Raw genomic sequence first — 22,887 nt, forward strand, 5'->3', positions numbered from 1 at the left:
AAACCCCATGGCCTGATGTCCAGAACAGGCTCTAAACCCTTCCAGCAGAGAGAGCTCCTCTCCCCATTCACACTGTGGTGTCCAGGCACGTGGACAACTCCAGCAGGGTCCTGGGCAAAATCACAAACTCACTTTGCTGCTAAACAAAACAGACACATCACTTGTGTGAAACAGGGCACAGCTCCAAGTTTGCACAGCAGTTTCAGCTCAACAGCATCTCCACCCTCTAGAACATTTACCAACCCATCACATTGTTCTATCAAAGTATTTTTCAGATTGCAGCTTAAAATTCCCTCCTTGCACAATCCCTGATCTGAGTTACCCCACAGAGCAGAGTGAACACGAGGCAGGGCAGGAGCAGCTCTGTTAGGAATCAGCATCCTCTGCTTTTGTGCTGCTCCCCAGGTTGTGGCACCTCACCAGCCCTTCAGAATCTGCACATTTCCTAAAGTCCATTTCCTGTGTTCCTGCAGATCTCAAAATTAGAGGTTTGCATCTGTAAATTGAGACCTTTTTCCATCTACTTTTCCAGGAAAAACAGCTCAGTGAAGGTTTCTGGAACCTCCAGCAAATTTAGCTGATTTTGCCTCCTCAGAACCAGTTTTGTGAGCTGGAAAACCCAGTTCCCACCTCTGCTTCCAGAGCAAGCAGATCACAGGCATGTGTGCAAGGGAGCTCACCACTTCTGCTGGCAGAGGCAATAAAGATTCCTTCATTAAAATTGCCTCCACTTTCAGAAGTGCTGCTCATGCAGCACTTGTGAAAATCCTTGTGAATTATTGCCTGGTGTGTATTCTGTACACATCTTGTAAAAATAACACAACTTCTGCTTTGAGCTGCTCTCTGAGTCTGGAGTTTGATGAGATTCTTGTGACTTCAGGACAGGAACAGGATGCTGAAACCTTTCCCATCCTGCAATGGGAAACCAGTGAATTAACTGGAAATCTCAATGTCTGTACCTGTAACACCAGGGACATATTTTGTACCACCAGTTAAAGTTAGAAGGGAAAGTAAAGCCAACCACAGCAAGTACATTTCAAATTGTCCTCTCTGGGCCATCAGCCAGAACTCAACCATTTAAACCCAACTCATGTTTTTAAGACAAGTGACCTCTCATTTTCCACCAACAGAAATTTTTAAGAACACAAGGAAAGCAAAAGTGCTGAAGAACATTTATTTTACTGTATCATGACATAAATCTTATTAACACTGTGCTTTGTTTAAATATTAAAATTATTCCCAAGTACATTAGTCAAGTAAGGGTTTGAATACCATAGGTGCTGGTGCTTTGGAATTCCAGATGTAGTAATCAGAAGAAATCAATTCCCGGGCTAAAGGGAAAAAACAGGCAAGAAAAATAAGCATTACAGGGTGCCTCACAATCAGACATTCCTTCATCCAAGTTAAGTGACTACTAATCCATCCTTACCAGTTTACAGAAAAGGTATAATGGCCTCTTTAAACTGTAAGACTCTTACTATTATTTGAAAATCGTTTCTGATAATGAGACATTTAAAGTCTCAGCTTCAATTACCTTTACTAATGTATCAGTCATGAGCTTAAAATTCAAACAGAGGTTAAGTCAAAAGCAGGTGGATGGCTTGGATTTTGTTCAATGAATATAAATTGCACACTCAATATAAAACATGAAAATGCTGCTTTTTCTGTGTTACAATTTAGGGCTGAGTGTGACCTGTCACAAAATTAACAGTGTAGACCATGCTTTTCAAAAGGCTTTTACTGAGTTCTGCCACCGTGACTGGCAGAAGTTGCAGCAGAGAGGGACAGCTACAAATAAAAGTGCTTTCATTAGGCAGAGGTGCTCAGGTTTAATGAGTGCCTTCTCTGTGCCATTTAGGGTATTTTTGGTGCAGGCTTGGCAGTGCTCATGTGTTAACAAAAAGCAGATTTGGGCTCTGCTTCACACATTCTGTGTAGAGCCACATCCACCAAGAGGTGCTGGTGTGGTGACACTGACAGCAGCAGTGTCACCTTGCATGCAGGAGCTGAGTTCTGTACCTGGGTACTGCCAACCCACCTGAAATGTCTCTGACAAAGGTGGGCCAGGTTAGGGAGGATCATTCCTGTGTCCTCCAAAAAAGTTCTGCCATTATGGAGAGCACAGGAACCAGCACAGGGCAGAGAGCCCCAGAGAGGCTGACTTTGTAAGGGCTCTCATTTCAAAGGGAGAGGCTGTCCCTACTCCAGGAATGCTTTAAACATCACAAAAAAAAAAAAAAAAACCCAACTCAAAAGCAGAGAACAAAAGCCCAACTTTAGTTATGTAATTTTAGTCACTGAAAACTTCAGTTTATAACTTTAGTCAGTTTATAACTTCAATTCAATTTTAGCAACTCACATGCAGTAATTTTGGGCTTCCCTGGAACAAAGATCTGAACAGAATGCTGGTCTACATAACATCCAGTAAGTGTAAAGTCTGGGATCCTAAAATACAGCTACAAAAAGAGAGGGAAAACACAATCAGATGCACATTGTCACCCTTGCTGTGCAAATCTGGCAATCCGTGTCACACGCTCTGCGTGTGCAAGGGTACTCCAAAGTGACAGGATGTCAAATCCTCTAGGCAGGAAAACAAAAAAATCCATGCTGAGAATGTGAGATTTTAAATCAATGTATCTTCAATTGAAGACAATAAGAATTGGCTACTGAGGCCTCTTTTCCCAGAGCCTGTGAACTTACTTTGACATAAGCAGTGCTCCCAGTGCACACATAATCAGTCGGGTGCTCTTTGCCTGCGGTGCCAAAAGACAGAGTTCCAGTCAGGGAAACCTCCAAAGATTTGGGGAACTTCTGTCCTAAAGGCAGAGACAGCATCCATTAGATGTCCCACAGCTGTGCCCAGGCTGCAGAGAAGGAGCTGGAAGGGCAGTCACAGAAGGGAGGTCCTTACCAATGACCCAAACCAGGAGGCTCTTCTCCCTGAACAAATCCAGCTGGCCATGACTGACTTTGTGCTCTAACTGAGCAATGGGGCCCCTGCATGGGAGAGAGGAGAAACAAAACCACTGCAGTCACTATCATTCAGCATTTGTTAATGCCTGTTTTGTTACAGAAAGCCAGGAAATGCTGACAGATGTTTTTTATGAGCATACAGACCAATCACACCTATCTGAGCACACTGCTAATTTATGAGAAGAAATTACAGAGCAGGAGGAAATCACTGTGCTCTCAGCCCAGTAATCATAAAGGAGCTGTTGATGTTTTAGTTCACGGATAGTGTTTTACTAACACTATGATCAGCATCAGCAACTTTGTATCATCCCATCTTTGAATTTTCACGATAATTAGGTGGCAGCACGGTCGTGGCAGCTGTCAGAGAGGCTTAGATGAAAACTATCGTTTTAATTTGAAATAACTATATTTTTGATAAGCTGATCTGCAGCTAGGATTAGCAGTCTTAAGGAACAGGTAACCCTGAGCTGGAAGTGATCTCCAGCTTAATCCACCTGGGGGATTGTGGCAGTGTTTCATGTGAGAAGATGCCACAGAGAAACAAGATGAGAAACTAAGTGTTGGGAATGTCATCAAATATTCTGGCATAGTTCTGTATTCCACCTCATTTCACCAAGGCTGGTGTTCACTGGTAGCACCCTAAGGGAGCATAATCTGTTATATTGACTCCTAACAAGATCATCTTGGGAAGATAACAGAGAAATTGAAGAAATTTATTTAGGTTTTCTTTATTCTTACCTGTTGAAGAAAGGTATACGAGCTTCACAGTACTCAAAAGAATTCTTTATGCTTTCATGGAGCTTTAAATTAACTGTTATTTTTATCTGTGATCCCTCTTCAACGAGCTGGTAACATCCCAAAATTGGTGGAACAGGAACCTGGAAAAAACTATATTCATTCTCAAGATATATTAACACCATCAATACAAGATTAGTTATACACTATGTTCATTGATAAAGTACTTCAAAAAAGACCCCAAACATTAATTAGTGACTGTGCTAAACTCTGCAGGCTGCTTGTGATAAAGAGACTTGGGGGGCATGCACTTGACATTTCAGCCTAGATATCAGGCTGATATTGAATTTGCCCAATTCAAGCATTTAAGTGGCTGATTTAAAGTAAGAGCAGCATTGCCAGGCAAAGATATCAATAACTCCTGAACATGACTCAGACAACTCAAGTCCTTAAGTGCCTTCCAAGCAGTATATTACATAAAACCCATTTTATATAATGTTTTGTTATCTATACTGGACTCCAACTCACTCCAGCACGCCCATGTGGGCTTGATGCCCACACAGGTGTTTTCATTTCTGTTTGAACACTAACAGCAATGTCAGCTGGGAATGTGCTGTTACCTGGGAAGTGTAGTAACACAGGTCAAAGGAGTCTGAAGGAGGAATGAAAGGGAATTTGTAGGGTCCATTGTACACAGAGTCGTGCAGGGGCTCAGCACTGGTGGACAGGAGCATGGCAGGGTCCACGGAGGTGACGCAGTGATGGACCACGATGTCCTGGAGCGGGGGCGCGTTGCTGGGCAGCGTCAGGCTCAGGGCGACGTTTGGTGCAGATCCCTCGATGTCACACTGGGCAAAAGGAGTCAAGACATTATTCTAAAGTACCTGAATCGAGTCACAGTGAGATGTTCAAAAACAAACCACATTTTCAGCATTAAAAAGAAATTAAATCCCTACCAGTTTTCAGCTGGCTTCGATCATTAGTACTAACCACCAGTACTAAGACATCAGTCTCACACATTTGCTGACAATTTAATTAATTAGGTTGTTTTCACAACATCCACTTAATGGATTCCAGCATGTTCTGGATGGCCTCTGTGGTTCCATGCCAGCTCTGTCACAGCAAAGTGTCCCTTGTCTCATCCCCAACAGGCCATGATCACACCTGAGCTTTCTTTCTGCATAAGGCCATCCACCCACCCTGCAAAGTGACCTGGGAATTGTCCCTCAGGAAGCTGCTCACTCACACAATCCCTACCAGCATGGCAGGTGGGAAATGACCCAGCCTTTGGAAGTGCAGCATTTAGGTTGGCCTCCTTTGGAGATGAGATTCCCACTGCATGCAAAGAATTAAATTCCCACTTGATTAGCAGGTCTCTCTCCTTGGAAAACACTGGCAGCTCCAAATACAGTGTGCCAAAATAATATTGTGTGCTTCCTAAGCACAATTCAGAGCAAAGAATGAATGGCAGTACAAATTATAGTTACAAATTTTAATATATTTAATAATCATTATGGACATATTGAGTAAATAGTCCCCAGCTTGCAATATTAAACAATGAGATATTTTAATATTAAACAATGCCCAGGGAAGCCCATGCCTGAAAGTGTCCAAGGTCTGGTTGGACAGGGTTTGGAGAAACCTGGTCTAGTGGAAGGTGTCCCTTGCCCATGGCAGGGAATTGGAATGTGATGATCTTTAAGGTCCCTTCCAACCCAAACCATTCTGGGATTCTACAATGAAATTGTCACATACAAACCATCCAGAATAATTATACAACCAGTTTCCTTTATAAACTGTTCTTATGTCATGAAACACCACCTTTTGTGGGATCAAAATATTGTTGTAGTAGAATAAGGAAGGACAAAAGATTAAACTTTCATTTGGCAGGAAAAATACTTAAAAATGCTCAAGTAAAGACACTTGTAGAAGGCATTTAGACATCTCAGCCTGGATATATTTTGTCTAATTCAGGCATTTCAGTGGTTTACTTTAAGTAAGGGCAGTGTGGCCAAGCAGTCGAATGTTATCATGTTATTGCAGGGGTTCCAAGCTGCTGTCTCCTTATCACAAAAGTTTCACACCCTCTTGATGTTTCTCATGGGCAATGTCTCAGAGCAATGACTCTTTCTTCTTCACAAAGCAGCCAACTGACTCGAGTTCCCTTCTCAACCAGCCAACCCACTCTTTTACAGCACTCTTCTTCTCATTGGTTACAGCTGTGGCCTGGTAAAGTCAGGCCTGTTCCTAATCTTTGATAATTGGCCCAGCTGCAACTCCTTAGGGGTAAGATTACTTTCTACACTATCTTTATTTTCTTATACTCTATCCCGCTACAGTCAAAGGTACCAGTAACTCCTGAATGTGACTCAGACAACAAAAATCAGGAAAATTTTCAACTCAACACGTCATTTTACATCAAATGAGTATTTATTTTGCACATCAAACGCTCTCACCTTGCAGTTCACAGCTCCATAAACCTGCCACGTGTCAGCCACATCCCTGACCTGTTCCTAATCTTTGATAATTGGCCCAGCTGCAACTCCTTAGGGGTAAGATTACTTTCGACACTATCTTTATTTTCTTATACTCTATCCCCCTACAGTCAAAGGTACCTATAACTCCTGAATGTGACTTAGACAACAAAAATCAGGAAAATTTTCAACTCAATACATAATTTTACATCAAATGTTGTAAATGATCCCACAAAAGCTGGTGTCTCATGACATAAGAACAGTTGATAATGAACCTGGTAAAAGAAACTGGTTGTATAATTATTCTGGATGGTTTGTATGTGACAGTGGTTTTCATTGTAGAATCCCAGAACGGTTTGGTTTGGAAGGTACCTTAGAGATCATCACAAATGAGTATTTATTTTGCACAAAAACTACTTTGCACATCAAACGCTCTCACCTTTGTCACTGACATTTTTTCATAAAAATCCTTTCCTTGGGATTTTTCCTCTTCTGGGAAGCTGAGGCCCCAGAAGAAGAATGTAAACAATTGTTATCTGCTGCTGTGGAATGTAGCAGGTGCACCTATGATTGGCCCATGTTCCATGTTTACAATTAAGGGCCAATCAGGACCAAGCTCTCTGGGACAGATTCACAGAGAGCTCTCGTTTATTCTATTCCTATTCTATTCTTAGCTTAGCAGCTTCTGAACTTTTCTCTCTATTCCTTTTAGTATAGTCATAATGTATTATATATCATAAATTAAAAAATCCAGCCTTCTGATCATGAAGCAAGATTCTCGTCTATCTCTCTCACCCTCAGGAACCCTTGCAAAGCCATGCAACACACCTTGCAGTTCACAGCTCCATAAACTTGCCACGTGTCCACCACATCCCTCTGGTCATACTGCATACACTTGACCTTCTCAGCGATGCAGACATTGACCTGGGGTTTGCCCTTGTAGCTGCTGGATCTCCAGGCTGGCTGCTCCTTGTCCACAGGCATCTCCTGGATGTCCTCGAAGGAGCTGCTGAGGCTGCGGATCTTGGTGTTCAGGGGGGTGCCCAGGGGACAGGCCTGGATCAGCAGAGTCCGGAGCTGCCCGACCTTGCTGCTCAGCTCGGCCTCGTTCTTGCGGCTGGGAGAGACGTAGTCCATGATGCCCAGCAGGAGAGCCAGTCCCTGGGAGAGCCCTCTGACGGTGAGCAGGGCCGGCCGTGGCTCCAGGCTGCCCTCCACCAGCGGCACGCAGGCGTAGATGAGGCCGCTCTTGCGGAACGCCAGCACGGGCCAGAGCTCGCCCGCGGCGGTGGACACGGAGTGCACGCAGGAGTGGCTGATCCTGGTGCAGGTGTCCCTGTGCTCCACAAAGAGGTGCTCGTCCTCCAGCTTCAGCTCCAGGAGCAGGGCCTCGAGGAAGGCGCTGTCCGAGGGGATGGGGACGCGCGCGGAGCCGTTGAAGGTCTCGGCGCGCAGCTCCACCGTGGGGTAGCGCCTGCGGGGAGGGAATGGGAGCTGTTGGAACCCAGGGCACAGGGAATGTTCCTTGTCTGCTCTGAGGGGTCCTGACTCCTCTTGGAGTGACTGAGATACACACAAGCTTCTTTTCCCAGCCCAGCAGTTGGAGAAGGAGTCAGAATTCTCCAGTTCTCATTCTCAAGGTTGTTTATTATTTCTTATCTATAACATTCTTCCTCCAACCCCCCAAGGTCTGTCTGGCAGGTTGGGTTGAGGCACACTGCCCACCTCAGAGGTGGTGTTGTCTTTTTATTCTAAAAACTACGTGTACGTTTGTCACAGACATCTTTTATGGAAAATCCTCTCCTTAGGATTTTTCCTCCTGAGCAGCTGAGGGGCCTCAGGAACAAAATGTCAACAATGATTATCTGCTGCTGTGGAATGCAACAGGTGCATCTGGGATTGGTCTCATGTGGTTGTTTCTAATTAATGGCCAATCACAGTCAGCTGGCTCGGACTCTCTGTCCAAGACACAAACCTTTGTTATTCATTCTTTCTTTTTCTATTCTTAGCTAGCCTTCTGATGAAATCCTTTCTTCTATCCTTTTAGTATAGTTTTAATATAATATATATGATAAAATAACAAATCAAGCCTTCTGAAACATGGAGTCAGATCCTCTTCTCTTCCCTCATCCTCAGAGCCCTGTGAATACTGTCATATACATTATTTAACATAAATTCTCAATACCTATCACCTATGTTAGACAGTGAGCTTCTACTCTAAACCACTCTAAAAGTGCCAAAATCATCCGGAAGATGGAGGCTAGGAAGAAGAAGGAAAAAGGAAAAGACACACCCAAATTCCTCCATCTTGGGACCCCAAGCCCCCATTCTAAAAACCTCAAAAATCTGTTTTTCACCCAGAATAACTATTATTGTACTTAAACTTTTGTGGCTTGCAAATCTTCATATAAGGTTGGTAATTTTTTCCATGGGTCAAGATCAAAGGCACAGGGGCCTTGGGCTCTGTGCCAGGGTCTCTGAGCCCCCTGGGCAGGGGATTGAGCCCTCCAGGGCAGCCAGAGGGATGTCCTGGGTTCTGACAGACTCCCAGATAAGCAGTACCATGTGCTGTTGGAACCCAGGGCACAGGGAATATTTCTGTCTGCTCTGAGGGGTCCTGACTCCCACAGAAGCACTGCCTTTACCCTTTGCCCATGGAGAAGGATTCCAAGACTTTGGGATAGACTAGAGCCTACCAGAGTGTGAAACAGATAACAGAGAATAGTGTAGATTGTCACAGGATGAGAAATGTAGGTTTTGGGGTTTTTTAGTATGGAAGTAGATAGGAAGCAAGATGGAGGATTTTGGGCCTTGTTTCAGGTTTCTTCTTCTTCATTTACTCCATTTTCTGCAGTGCTGGTGGCACAGGACGATTGGCTGAGGAAAGCCTCAGTGCAGAGGTTACATGGACAGACAAGGGATGAATCATTGGTAGAAAGGTGGAAATAAAGTAAATTTTAAGAGTTAATTGGATGAAACAACTTGAAAATGCCTTGAAAGTTGTTAGGATTTGGAGCAACCTGTACATCTGTACAGATGTAGCCATAGTACATCTGCAGCCATTTTGTGGTGCTTTCCTGCGTGCCAAGTCTGATGTAGATGGCGTGCCAGAAATGTTGATAAGATAACAATAAACAACAAGCTGAAGACCCAAAAAGTCCCGTGCATCTCTCTATCCTGGCACAGAACTGTCACAGGAGGGCTTCCCCCATCAGGGGAGTACCCTGGGGGCCCAAGGAGAGGGGCAAAACCCATGAGGTGCCTTTGTGCCACACAAAATATCACCCCAAAACTTCTGGGGCAGAACCTCCCAAGCCCTCTTCTGGCTGCAAAAGCATTATGAAAATCTTAGGATTACTGACATTGGGTTTCTCTTCATTGTCCAAACAACTCCCCAAAACCTGCTGGGCCTAAAAATAACCTCGTGTACATGGAAGCCTGCAGCAACTTGATAGAAGCAGAGGTGGGATCAGAACAAAAATCACTGTCAATAAAACCATTCCAGGAGTAGTTAGGATTCTTTCTAGCAAGTCCAAACTTTGAGTAAGTACATTCACGAGAGTAAACATCTATTTTTTAAAATAAATTGTGAATCTGTCCATCTGTGCTGACTGTCACACAAAACAGGAATTTTGTATGACACTAAAGAATGACTCCCACCAGAGTAGAACTTCAAAATATTTCTAAGAGGTGAGATCACACTGAAGACAAGTTCTCAGATATTTAAGAAAATTATGTTCTATGTAAAAAAATGCAACTACAACAGCTTTTTGCCTAGATAAAGTATACTAGTGCTACAGCTTTTTTGCTATAACAATAATAGCAATACCAATAACAATAGCTCCACACTGCACATGCAATATAGATGACTTAAAGCTTTTATGACTTTTTCATAATTTCATTTTATCATGTATTTAAGATGTAATGATAATGTCAGGGACAGAGGTTTTGTACAATTTAGAATTGCTATGTTGTACCAATAGATATATTTCATTTCAAATTTTCTAGAGATAATACTTGAGGAATATCATTTTAACTGTTTAAAACTATATCTGGGATTTTTTTTGTCCTGCAGCAGTATTGTTTTTTAAAGGGGAGTGGGATGAATTTCTTTTCAAGGTAACCCAAATCCATCAAGAGGAACTGAGGATTGTCTTTTAATAAATAGCTGAGAAAACAAAAAACATTACTTCCATGAATGCACTGGTTTTGCCCTGGTTTGGAACTGCAGACTCCCCTGAGTGTTTCTTACATGAAGTCTGGTTTTCCTACATTCTGTTTTGTGGTTCCTCTCAATAGTTATCCACAGACCCTCAAAGTGCCCCTCACAGGTCACACACACAAAATTAAATCACTTTATGGATCATCTTGTAGCAGATGTTCGCAGATGTTTGTTTGCAACATGGGAGGAAAAAACTGCACAGATATATAAAGGCCCTCACTTGGTGTCATTTTTTTACATCTTTTTAAGGACACACTGACAGCCTGCTTCCTAAACTTGCAAGCCCAGCAGTGTGGGGCTTTGTTATATCTGTGACCTCCATCTGCAGCACTTCCCTCCTGCTCCTGAGCACTCCCATGGATCTTATCCTGTGGCCTCCAAGTCCCAGCTACATCATCTTCTCTTAACTGAGTAGCTGCAGGCAGTTAAACTTCCTCAGGCTTATTTTCAGTGACTGTGCTTTTTTTCTTTCATTCCTAGTCAGGCATCAAGGGCTTTTGGGTTTGTTTTATTTATTTATTTTTTTTTTTTTTTTTTTTGGTAAGGGAAAAGCAAACATAGACAGAGCAAAGCCAGAGCTACACAATTTGTAAACAGGATACAGATGACAGCAAAACCTCCCTGTGGTCTCACATTTTATTCTGGCGAGCAAAGAAACAAAGTGGGTTTACAGCTCTAAAATTTATGAGGCTTTGCAGAGCCAGGGTGTTGATAAGAGGCTATGTGTAACCTTGGTGAGCAGCTCTTATTTTTGGCCAACATTTCCAAAACAAGGGAAGAGGAGATATTTCAGTCTTAGTCAAGTCTCAGTGTCTCTGCTCCATTTGCTGAAGCTGTCCCCACACCAGAGCAGCCTCCTCCTCCTCCCACTGAATTTTACCAGTTGGGTCATTAGATCATTAGTTAGCCCTTCAAATCCCAGTTTTTCAGTATTCCCTTCTAGAAAGTGATGCAAACTTAAAAAAAAAGAGATGAAAGTTTCCAGGGATGAATGAGCTTCGGTGACTCGAGAGAGAGACCGTCCTTGTTGCCTGAATTAAGTTATGATCAGCTCAAAAAAAAAAAAAAAAAAAAAAAGGAGGGGGGGGAATGCTTTGATGTCCCCGATGTCTTCCCTGAGGTCAAAGATCAGGGCTCACGTATCTCCAGCTGAGTGCCTAAGTCCTGAAACCAACAGTTTCCATGTGATCCGGGCATTCTTTGTATTGTCCGCGTGCTTTGTTGAATTTAAGGTCAGTTAGGAGGATAAACTTGGGGCTTCCACAGCCCTATTATTTCCTCTGGGAACTTGAAAGATCTAAGTCTGGAAATCACTTGAAGCATCGAGGATAGTTTGCGCTTTTCAAAGGAGTGCCACTCCTTGTCTCTGGCGCTCACTGTGTGACAAGTCACTTCAGACACCGCTGTCACCACCCCCCTGCTCCGCGGTGATTACACTCTCCGAGGTTTTGGCGACAAGGCTTTCTCTTTATCTGTGTTTGTAGAGGGGAGGCCTCATCTCTAGTCCTGTAGGTAATACAAGGACCATAATACTAATCCTAAAACAATCAGAGGAGTGTCCAATGGAGAGATCTGTCTGCATCTGAAGATGGAAGATAGTCTACTTACTTTTTTTCTTGGTTGTTATTTTTTCCCCACAAACTTTCCCTAGACCCAGTTCTTTTCCTTCCCATTGTCTGCATTTCTCTAAAGTCACAAAAAAATAAAAAAAAACATAACAAATCTTGCCAGTCCAACAAAAGTAACTGCCTAGCCCAAAGTCTTCCTTTATACCTGCAAGAATTCTGAATAAAAACTGTTCCTTTGGAGGACTCTTAAGTGTTCAATAACTTAAAAGTCCCTCAATAATTTTAAAAATGTATTTATATGCAAAAAATATCAAATTCAGACAGAATTTCTGTCTGAACATACTCTATTTTAAGTGCAGCTATAGAACAACATGAAGAGAATATAAGTAAAATACAAGCAATAATATATGCTTTCTATTTTGCCCATTTTGTTAATCTGACAGTATTTCACAATTACTGCCTTGTCCTGTACTATGTTAGGAAGGAGAAGAGCTGGGCAAAATGTTCACAGTGACAAAAAAGAAAGAGGAACAGAGCAAGGAAACTCACGTGCAAAATGCAGAAGCTGTGAAAAAGCTGCCATATTTAGTTAAAAGCACATTAAGCGACCCTGATTCTGAACTTTGGAAAATCGGAGTCAGAAAAGCACAGCATCCAGCAGCACTGGGACAAGACCAGGGATTTGTTCAGTATCAGATGGTTTTGGTGTTTTTGCATCTGCCCCACGGGGCAGCAGTGTCCCCCAGATCCCCCGAACCCCCCAGGGCACCAGGATTTCCTTCAGACATCCAGACCTCCAGAGCACCAGGATTTCCTCCAGGGCTTCCAGACCCCTAGAGCATCCAAATCCCCTAGAACATCAGGATTTTCTCCAGGACACCCATATCCCCAGACCCCCCGAACTCCCCAGGGCACCAGGGTTTCCTCTAGGACACCCAGATCCTCAGAGCGCCCGATCCCCCCAGAACATCAGGATTTCCTCCAGGGCTTCCAGACCCCTACAGCATCCGAACCCCCCCAGGGCACCAGGATTTTCTCCAGGACACCCAGACCCCCAGAGCACCCGAACCCCCCAGAACATCAGGATTTCCTTCCCGGCATCCAGACTCCCAGAGCACCCGATCCCCTCAGAACATCAAGATTTCCTCCAGGACATCCAGAGCATCCGAACCCCCCATGGCACCAGGATTTCCTTCAGGGCATCCCGACCCCTAGAACACCAGGATTTTCTCCAGGGCATCCAGACTCCCAGAACATCAGGATTTCCTCCAGAGCATCCAGACCCCCAGAGCACCCGATCCCCGTCGGGAACATCTGCGCCCCCTGAGGGGGCTCTTCGCAAGGCGCCCGGTTCCCTCCACAGCACCCGGACCCCCAAGAGCATCCGGTGACCCCCAGGATCGCCCGGTCCCTCCAGGGCACTCGGATCCCTCAGAACACCTGGATCCCTTCTAGATCACCGGGGGAACCCGGCCCGGCCCTCGGACCTGCCCAGCCCGCCGTGCCCGGTACCGTCGCTACCTGGAGAAGAGCACGGCGCCGCCGGCCGCGGGGTCGTGCCTGAGGAGCCACAGCGCCCGCAGGGCCATGCCGCCGGTGCCGATGGTGGCGGTGATGCCGCCGGTGCCGATGGCGGCCGGGGAGGAGCCGCGGCCGCGCCGTGACCGCCCGGCGCAGCCCCATTTCCGGCGGGCGGAGGCGGCGCCGCGGCCGCCGCTGCTGCTGCCGGGGCGGGGGACACAATGGGCGGCAGCGGCGGGGCGGCGGCGGCGAAGGGGCGCTGAGGGGCCGCCGCCCTCCTTCCCTCCCTCCCTGCGGCCATGGCCACCACGGCCGAGCTCTTCGAGGTGGGTGCGGGCGCCGCGGGCCGGGCGGCGCTGGCCGGGCCGGCTGCGCTGGCTCAGGGGATGCGGCGGCCTCTCCCCGGGGAGGGGCGGGTGGTTGTGGGGCTGGGGAAGCGGGGCAGCCCCGGTGCCGCCCCGCGGGTGCGGTGCCCGCCTTGCCCCGCTGCAGGGCCTCTCTCCTGGCCGGCTCCCGGGTGCTGGCAGAGGGCGGGTGACAGGGCCACGGCAGGCCCGGCCCCGCCATCCCTCTGCCGAAGGCACCCCCTGGTCTGACCCCGGCGCGGCGGTGTCAGTGGGGCTGGGATGGAATAAAGAAATGACTTTGCCCTCCCTTTACCCGCGGTGGAAGCGAGGCACAGAAGGAGAATGGCTCAGCTGAGGCCACGCAGGAGCAGGGCAGTAATAGCAGGAGTCTGTCACATTCTTCCCCTGGAATTACAGAATGCCCTAAGGTGGGAGAGACGTACGAGGATCATCTCCCTCCTGAAGGGAGCCTGCCAAAGGGATGGAGGGGAGACTTTTTACAGGAATGTGTAGTGACAGGACACGGGGAATGGCCTCAAACTGAAAGAGAGCAGGTTTAGGTTAGATATTAGGAAGAACGATATCGCCCTCTTGACTGTGAGGGTGGTGAGGCCCTGGCACAGCAAAGCTGTGGCTGCCCCTGGATCCCTGGCAGTGCCCAAGGCCAGGCTGGATGGGGCTTGGAGCACCCTGGAATGGTGGAAGGTGTCCCTGCCCATGGCAGAGGGTTGGAAGGAGATAATCTTTGAGGTCTCTTCCAGCCCAAACCCTTCAGTGATTCTGTGGCTTCAGCGTCTGGCCTGGGCCCTGAGCTCTCATGATGTGACCTGTGATAAACAGAAAGCGTGTGGTGTCCCCACTTCCTCTCCAGAGGGACATGGTGCCATCCCCAGGTGTCGTGTATGTGCTCTCCAAGTCACTCAAGAGCTGGTTGTTCTGCTGGTTTGTCACTGGGACTCACTCTGCCCAGCCTTCAGGAAAGGGTCTTCCTGTTTCTCTGGAAGTTCCTATATCTGGGCTTTATGTAAATGCATTGTGTGCATTTGAATTTGTGAGTCATTGTGATGGCACACGAGTGTTATGACTCACATCTTTTGGTTTGCATAGCTTTAAAAAATGGCAGGACTAAAACACTGTGTTCCTGTAGCTGGATGCCAGGTTTTGTACCCTCCCTGCACCACTCTAGGAGCCCCTTGGTTTCTCAACATGATGACAGTGCCATTCTGGTCTTTGTGGGGTGTTGAGTGTGAGGTAATTTGAATATGGAAAGAAAACTGTGTGTTTTGGCTGCTTTGGGTCGTGCAACAACTTTTTCCATTTTGCAATAGCAATAAGCATGAAAGCATAAGCAAATTAGGTGAGACTTTTGCCTGAAGTTTGGGGCTAGAAATTGTGTTTTTCCAGCATGGAATTCAGTATTTCTGTCTCTCCTGCTTTCGCTTCTATTTCACTCCAAAGGCAAGAGAGTTTTTGTTGATGTCCACTAATTTAATGTTGCCTACTTGGTCAGTTTGAAATTTCTGCCTTATTTAAGAACATAAATAAGTGCTTGTTATGGGAGTACCCCTAAGCTGTCTTCTGAGGTTGAAATTTCATTACCATATTTTCATGAGTGTGTGATTTAAGTAAATTTCAGTACAGATATGGGAAATTGTGTAGCAGGATCTGTGCTGCAAACGTGCACAACATGGTCTGAATTCTCCCTCACATAACTTAATAGTGGATACTTCTAAACTGGTTTTTAATCTGGCTGTGTCCAGTGTAGTTTCATTTGTAAACACCAGATCAAACCAGGTTATGACCCACTTCAGGCATATCTCTTATTAAATCAGGAGTATTGGCTGAATGGATGGGATCATGTTAATTCATCTGGAGCCCGAGGGAAGTTCAAAGCTGGAGAAATTGACTGTTGGGGCTCATCTGATAACCGGCAAAGGACTTGCAAATGACATTTGTAATAGCTGATTTTCAGCAATTTCTGCAGAACAGGATAGGGGACTTAAAAGGGGAGTTAGGCTGTCAGCTGTGAGTAACCCTGTTATCAAGATAGCATCTTAAAAAGCAAATGTGTATGGGAGGTGCAAACTCAAGTGAAAACTTCTGGATCTGCAGTGGAACCTGGAAAATCATGTCTTAGAAAGACACTGTTGAACTTCCTTTATTCCTTATAAATCAAGTAGATTATTTTTAGCACATCCTTTGTGGAAAACTGGAAGAAAAAGCTCATTTGAATTCTCTGTTGATCAACATCCTGCACATAATATCCACTGCAGTTAATATTTCTTAAATAATATCAAATGGTATTTATATGATTAAAAAACTGAAGGACAGGTCTCCTGTGTAAGTGTTCTTGGAAGAACAGGTATTTTCCAGGAAGGGAGCTGCAGGTGGTCTCTGTAAAAGTGCACCCAAGGATTATTTAGAGGTGTATAGAGGCATGATGGGTGAAATAGATGGACATTATAATATTTTTTGGCCTTCTGAGGCATCTAAATCAGATTTCTCTAGGAGAAGAGGCTTGCAGAAAAACTTTGTAAATGTTGTTTTACAAAATTAAAAATATGTTTTACAAAATTAAAAATATTCCAAGCCATTATATGTGTGTAGGTGAATTATCTTTTAGAAGTGAGGAGTGTAGAAAATGTTATCTGCACACACAGAGTGTCAGTAAAACCTTTATTTAGGGTTCTTGCACACTTGGCTGTGGTATCCTTGTAAGCAGAGTGGTGCCTCAGCTGAATTACAGGATTCAGAGGAAAAAATGTGGATTTTCATATAAAGGAGGAGTCCTGCAAGGAGCCCTGAGGTAATTGGGAAGCTGGAGGCCTCCCCTAAGGGAATGCTACTGCTCTGAATGACTCATTTCACCTAAAATTAAATTACAAAAGTGTTCCAAACTTTTAGATACCCAGGTGGCATAAGGAGGGAGTTAACACTTGGCAAGAAAACCTTGGCATTGTGGCTCTGATGAAAAGGATTCTTGCAGAGGAAACTTCACCTTGTGTATCAGGAAGGACCTGGTTAAAGAGATGAGTGACTTGCAGGGAAATTGTTTTTATGTGGGATCAGCCAGTTATTTTTGAAGTTTAGCCAAGGAGGCTGAGCACAACACGGTTACTTGAGTCAGTCTGTGCATGAGGAGTTACTGAGTGATGAAATTTCTGCCATATCTGTCAGGATTTAGTGTGTAACAAAGTATATTTAAAAATCTTTTATCTTCCTGGTTAGTGGCTGGTTCTGACTGGATAGGGCACAATTTGTTTCTGGGGAGACAGACCTTGAACAGGCAATATTTGCTTTTCAACCCTTGGTTTTACTTTCAAAACTAACTCTGTAAGGCTGGTTTTTGCTTCCTTATTCTTTGTGACAAAGTTTCAGACATAGTGATACAGTAACCAATGTAATACCTGTTGAGATCTGTTTATTTTTTACTATTTTCATTTTTTTATCCAAATTTTACCAAAAGCAGTTGTGGCATATTCAGTTGTTTCATCAAATACTCCTATTAGCCAGAGCCACTCCCAGCTCTGTTTTTCACACTTTTGAAACTGTTGTTTCTTATAATACAAAAGCTTTCTATAAAATCCTGGTGGTTGTGAAAATACTTTTCTTACTGGTCTTAGAAGTGCTGATGTTAGCACCTAGTCACTGCTGCTGAAGTGATAAATATTATTTTTATTAATGATAGAAATTGGACTGTGTTTAGAGTAATTTAGTATTAACTATGTGATGAAATGTTTGAGCTGGTGTAAGTATTAAGCCAGCTAAAATTGGAGCGCTTGGGTTTATAAGTGAGGCCTCTGCCTCCAGAAAATGTTGTTGGGTGGAGAAATAATCTTAAATATTTACCCTTGAGTGGTGTTTTTATGGAAGAACCAGCAAATATTATGGAAGAAACTTGTGTAACCTTGAGTTTTAATATCACTCATACCCTGTTTTTTCTACTTGTAGAAATCAAATTCATCCTCTGTTTTTATGCCTTTTTTCCTCATTTTTATTTGCTCTGTTTCTGCAGTTGCACTTGGGTTGCATCCAGTGGGATGCTGGGATTTTTTGGGCTGGGTTTTTTGGTCAGTTCTGTGTGTGATGCCATGGTGTGACAGAGAGTTGAACAACTATAAAAATCCCTTATTTTGCCTCATAATTTTTGTGGGCAGATGAATTCTCTGATGTTTTGCTGATGGCTGGCTCAGGGTGGTGTAACCTCTCAAATCAGGCACTTTGGAATGACAAGCCACAAACTCAGCTGCAAATAATGTCATTTACAGCCAGCCCTTCACAGACCTGCAGCACATTCTTTGCCACCAGCCTGATAATATCTAAACTGGATCTTCCAACTCATCATATTAAAAGCTGTGTTCTCAACAATAAATATGTGAGCCCAAGAGGTGATGGAGTAATTGCCAGCACTGTACTTTTGATTATAGCAAAGCTTCTAAACACTTTGAAAATGAGGTGTGAGCACCTGCTGAAGGAGCAGCCTGCTGTGGCACTTTGTAAAGGGATTTTCTTCTGTGGCCAGGAGCCTTTTGTGGCAGATGAATACATTGAACGACTGGCATGGAGAACACCTGGGGGAGGTTCCAGAGGTGGAGAAGCTTTCGATCCCAAAAGGTAAAAAAAAATCAAATTGCACAATGGTCAAAGTGGATTTATCTCTGATTGTACTGTTTTATTCCACATATATTCAATATATTTATTCCACACAAACCTGTATGTAGTGGTAAATGGTAAGTGCTGTGTGTCCACTATGGGAAAATTGTTAACATTTGTATCCATGAGCCAATTATTCAGGACTAATTATTCAGTAATGAGTAGGGAAAGTCACTTTCTGATTGAGACCTTTTGAATGAAGGAGAATTGATATTGTTTCTGCTTGCCAGACAGTTGCTGGATTCAAGCAAAATATCACTGCTATGATAGTTAAGCCAATTGAATGAGTTCCTTACTTTAGTTTCCTGAGCTGCCTTGTTTTAAGACACAGTAATTTGTAAATAAAAAGCACAAAAAGGTAGAACAGCAAGAGAGGCAGCTCTGGGGATGAGATCTCATGATAGACTAATCTGACTAAAATGTCAGCAAATGAACCTGACACAGTCAAAGGACATTTCTTCTGGAGCACTCTGCCTCTTTGGAGGCATCTGAGGAGAGAAAGGATGTTGTTGAATTTCTAGCAAAATGCTGAACATTCAGTCTGAGGCCTGCATCCTATGCAGAGCTTTAGGTGTGATGGAAGCAGGAAGAAGCCTGGAAATGCACAACATTATTCCCTGGAGCTCTTTCCCTGTGCTTGTGCCCAGGGTATACATTAGGGTGGTTCATGATTTGCACAAATTCCTACTTAATTTAACAGATTTTCTGTAGTTCTCTTGGTTTGCTTGTGTGAACTTCCGCGAGGCACTTCTATATTTTTCAGAACAAGCAAGCAAAACCTGCAACAATAAATATTTTTCTTGTGGTATCTTCTAGTATTGGGCAGGGAGCCGAAATTAATATTGAAAAAGAAACAGATTTTGGTATCTATTTTTTTTCTTTTCTGTTTTCTGTTAGAAAGAGTATTGGAGTCTGTATTTCTCTTCTGAAAACCTGACCAGCAGCTGCCTCTTCTGCTTCATTCCTTTCTAAATATATTGAGCAGTGCTGCTGAATTAAGTGAAGAGTTGCCACAAGACCTGTTTAAAAAACAAACCCCAGCCTGAATCAGTTTGTTAAAATTAATAGAGAGTGCCTGCATTTCTCTAGGCTTTTGTTGGAAAGAATGCTTTGTGTCACTGTTGTTTAAATTTGATTTTCAATGTACTTCTGTAAACTCAGATGTGTTCCTTGTGGCTTTCTGTGAAATCTGCTGCAATTGTGCAGATTGCTCTTGGGCTTCTGGCACGCAGGGAGTGAGAGAGGAGTCACCAACATTTGCCTCAGTCCAGTTTTCTTTAAGTTGTGCCCTCAAGTAACTGACTGGGCTAAAAGCCTCTTCTGACATTAAACCTGGACAATAAAATTATGAAATGTTTCAGATATTTTCAGTTCTTACCATGAGTTTTATGGCTGTGGAGGATCCATTCTGTGACCAGTGACTGGGATATTTAGAAAATAAGAGCTGAAAATATGACAGAAATGGGACAGAATGGACAAAATTAATGAGAAAGGGAGAGATGTTGAGAACAGAATGAAAAGAACAGAGGGAATTCAAGAATGCATTCAGATGTGCTGTGATTGGGAGGAGTAAAATGTGAGTCTGAAAGAAAAGTTAATGATGGGAAAGGGCAGAAAAACCCTCTAAAATGGGTGTAGGAAGAAGTGAAGTCAGTCATAACAACATTATGAAATTATGGCTGTATCAGTTACTTATTCATAATTACTCATCGTAATGCTGATTTCCAACTTTACAGTGACATGTAGAGTAGAGAATATTTTTCTGCTGTATCCCTTACCATGAAGGGATGTAGTGGCCTGAGCTTTTTTTCTCCATATGAAATGATTTCCAAATTATTTCCATTTTTCTTATTTAGGGAAGATGGGGATGTAGGGATTTCTGCATCTGTGGCAGAGCCACGTTCTTGAATGATTAATATTTTGGTGTGCCTCTTTCCTTTGGCCCACCATGCACAGAGTTTTTATGTTGTCATAGAGTCGTACGCTAGGGTGTTGTAATTTAAAACAAAATTTTAGAAACAGAATTTTTCTAAAATATTTAATATTGTTGTTATTATTATTAATAATATTTTCTAAAATATTTAAATTTATTTATTTAAATCTTCAATCTAGAAATATTTCTAAGCTGGACATGGTTAGATCAGCCTTGTATGCAAGTTGCTTTTTTTTTTTTTTTGAGGTGTTTTAAACTCTTCAGAAGATGGTATCTTTCAAACTAAAGTCTGTTTTCCTGTATTTTATTCTAAATCAGATTATTGGAAGAATTTGTAAATCATATCCAAGAATTACAGATAATGGATGAAAGGATTCAGAGGAAGGTGGAGAAACTAGAACAACAGTGCCAGAAGGAAGCAAAGGAATTTGCCAAGAAAGTACAAGAGCTGCAGAAAAGCAACCAGGTAAATCCAAGGGGTGGAGTCAGTGGGAAGCTGTGCAAGTTTTCAAAGCATCCTGTGCTCCTTTAACCTTTCTTGGTGCAGGGTGCAGCTGTTTGAGATAAGAATAAAGAGGGTTTGATGACACTTTCTCCTGTCAGAGGAGACTCATCTGCATATTTGTCCAGGTTTAGAGCAAATTTGGGGAAGAATCCCCCAAAGGAGCTCCGGGGCAAAAACAGATCCAATCGGCCCCTCCGCCCTACTGGTCTGGGAGGGAAAAAATACCTACTTGGAGAAAGGTGGGAAAAACTGTTTATTAAACAATAAAACCAAAGCAATATCAAACAATGAGACCCCTTGCCACTCTAAAAGAGATGACAAACTGAGAAAACCCCGGGTTGAAGCTCAGCTCACTCAGTCTCTGATCAGTCCCTCAGTGCTGGAATTGTCGCAGGCCAGGCCTGGCCCGGTGGCCACAGCTGCAGCTGCCGGTGCTCTCCTGGGTGTTCAGTCCAGAGCAGTTTCAAGAGGCCCAAAGAAAAAGGAAAATAAACAGTCCAGGGAACTTCTTTGCCTCAGGTAGCTAAAAACTAACTAAAAATCAAAAGAAGAGCTCTGTCCCGCTGTCTGTCTGCGGACAACAACAGTCCAGGAGCAGGAATGTGGAGGAGGAGTGCAGTGTCTGAAAACAAAGTGCTGCTTCTTCTCTCCCCCCTTCACTCTCTGGAACACTCTTAAAGGTGCAAAACTTATTATTCAACATAAACAGAATGAGAGGATTGGGGATAAAAGCATCATATAGTCAACCCAGGACAATGTTGCATTAAGGAGTGTTAGCAATGCTGAAAGCGGGCAGTCTTCGCAATCATTTAAAGAAAAACACTAAGCTTTATTTGGGTTGTGTATAATTAATTAATTAACACTTCTGAGATGCAGCGCCTGCATTCACTGGGCTTCTTCCTGAATGAAATCTTGTGTTTCCTGAAGTAGATGGAATGGAAATCATGATTTTAGTGTCTTGTGTTCTCCAGGTTGCCTTCCAACATTTCCAAGAGCTGGATGAGCACATCAGCTATGTAGCAACTAAGGTCTGTCACCTTGGTGACCAGCTGGAGGGGGTAAACACGCCACGGCAACGGGCTGTGGAGGCTCAGAAGCTGATGAAATACTTTAATGAGTTTCTGGATGGAGAGCTGAAGTCTGATGTTTTTACAAACTCTGAAAAGGTAAGAGCTGTCAGCGGGATGAAAGCAGTTCAAAGCAATAAGCGGGACTGCCCTAATTACAAGCTGCTACCATGACTTACCATGGTCAGACTTCAAACCACTGAGTGACTGACTTGTTAAAGTTTCATTGTTCTGAAATGGAAATTAACAACACTGGGCTGCAGATTGCTGATAAAGCATTTGTATTCAGCCATGCTTAATGTGGCAATGTTGGCATTTTTCATTTTATGAAATTATCGGAGATTTGGGAAACGCTGGGAGGGCAACTTTGGAGTGCAATACAATATCTGCCTGTTCCCTTTGAACCCCTTGCCTCAGATCCATCCTGTAAAGCAGAGCGTTTCTGAATGCAACTTCTTTGTGCAACTTTGCTCTGTTGGGTCAGTCCACTGGCCTTGGATACCTTTTTGTCACAGCATGCCTTTGGGCTTTGTGTAGTCCTGTGGTTATGTCTCCACCCTTGGAATTTAGAGGAACCAGGCAGGAGAACTTCAAAGAAATGTTCAAGCATTTTGTTTTTCTTGTGCTTCAAGAGTACGTTCATGAAGCAAATATAATCTGAGTGGTGTGACAAACAGAAATAAACTGAAGGAAAAAAATCCAGCTCTAAGCAAAAGGACACATTGGATTTCTCAATGCAGTTTAAATAAAGTTGTTGGTTTGGGTTTGTTGGGGTTTTTTTAATGTATCCTGAAGAATCTTCCTTCCCTCCTTAAATTCTGTGCAGTGCTATGGTTGAAGTCAGGAAAAGAATGATAATATGTGGAAACAGCAAACACTTGATTTGCAC

The 22,887-nt window shown here is 43.7% G+C and overlaps 2 protein-coding genes across 5 annotated transcripts in view; one reads left to right on the plus strand and one right to left on the minus strand.

Moving 5' to 3' along the window:
- Window positions 1-1,160: 1,160 nt before the first annotated feature.
- Window positions 1,161-13,596, minus strand: AP5M1 (adaptor related protein complex 5 subunit mu 1). Of its 2 annotated transcripts, none has more exons than XM_059474266.1 (8): window positions 13,494-13,596; window positions 7,011-7,656; window positions 4,329-4,556; window positions 3,712-3,851; window positions 2,912-2,997; window positions 2,701-2,753; window positions 2,360-2,456; window positions 1,161-1,331 (listed from the first exon to the last, which is right to left on the minus strand). In XM_059474266.1, the coding sequence occupies exons 1-8, from the start codon at window positions 13,559-13,561 to the stop codon at window positions 1,249-1,251; spliced, it is 1,401 nt and encodes a 466-aa protein (XP_059330249.1). In that variant the 5' UTR covers window positions 13,562-13,596; the 3' UTR covers window positions 1,161-1,248. The 2 variants fall into 2 exon arrangements, with proteins under 2 accessions (XP_059330249.1, XP_059330248.1); XM_059474265.1 differs by having other exon boundaries at window positions 2,701-2,816.
- A 69-nt stretch (window positions 13,597-13,665) lies between these two features.
- Window positions 13,666-22,887, plus strand: part of EXOC5 (exocyst complex component 5) — a 28,750-nt gene continuing 19,528 nt past the window's right edge. For 2 of the 3 annotated variants that reach the window (XM_059473816.1, XM_059473818.1), the window contains exons 1-4: window positions 13,666-13,819; window positions 18,363-18,454; window positions 20,745-20,892; window positions 21,903-22,097. In XM_059473816.1, coding sequence (XP_059329799.1) covers window positions 13,793-13,819; window positions 18,363-18,454; window positions 20,745-20,892; window positions 21,903-22,097 — 462 coding nt within the window. In that variant the 5' untranslated portion in view covers window positions 13,666-13,792. Of the gene's footprint in view, window positions 13,820-18,275; window positions 18,455-20,744; window positions 20,893-21,902; window positions 22,098-22,887 lie in introns of those variants that run through there. The other variant, XM_059473815.1, reaches the window with a different exon arrangement.

The sequence above is a fragment of the Ammospiza nelsoni genome, chromosome 6 (genome assembly GCF_027579445.1).
Source record: "Ammospiza nelsoni isolate bAmmNel1 chromosome 6, bAmmNel1.pri, whole genome shotgun sequence".
Taxonomy (NCBI): domain Eukaryota; kingdom Metazoa; phylum Chordata; class Aves; order Passeriformes; family Passerellidae; genus Ammospiza; species Ammospiza nelsoni.

What these genes read in the sequence shown, in the direction of transcription:
- AP5M1 (XM_059474265.1), bottom strand. Translation starts at nt 13,561, where the DNA reads ATGGCCCTGCGGGCGCTGTGGCTCCTCAGGCACGACCCCGCGGCCGGC. An exon ending in CGTATACCTTTCTTCAACAG is followed by an intron (nt 2,998 to 3,711) that starts GTAAGAATAAAG and finishes TCTCCCATGCAG; the next exon opens with GGGCCCCATTGCTCAGTTAG. An exon ending in CCTCCTGGTTTGGGTCATTG is followed by an intron (nt 2,817 to 2,911) that starts GTAAGGACCTCC and finishes CTCTGCCTTTAG; the next exon opens with GACAGAAGTTCCCCAAATCT.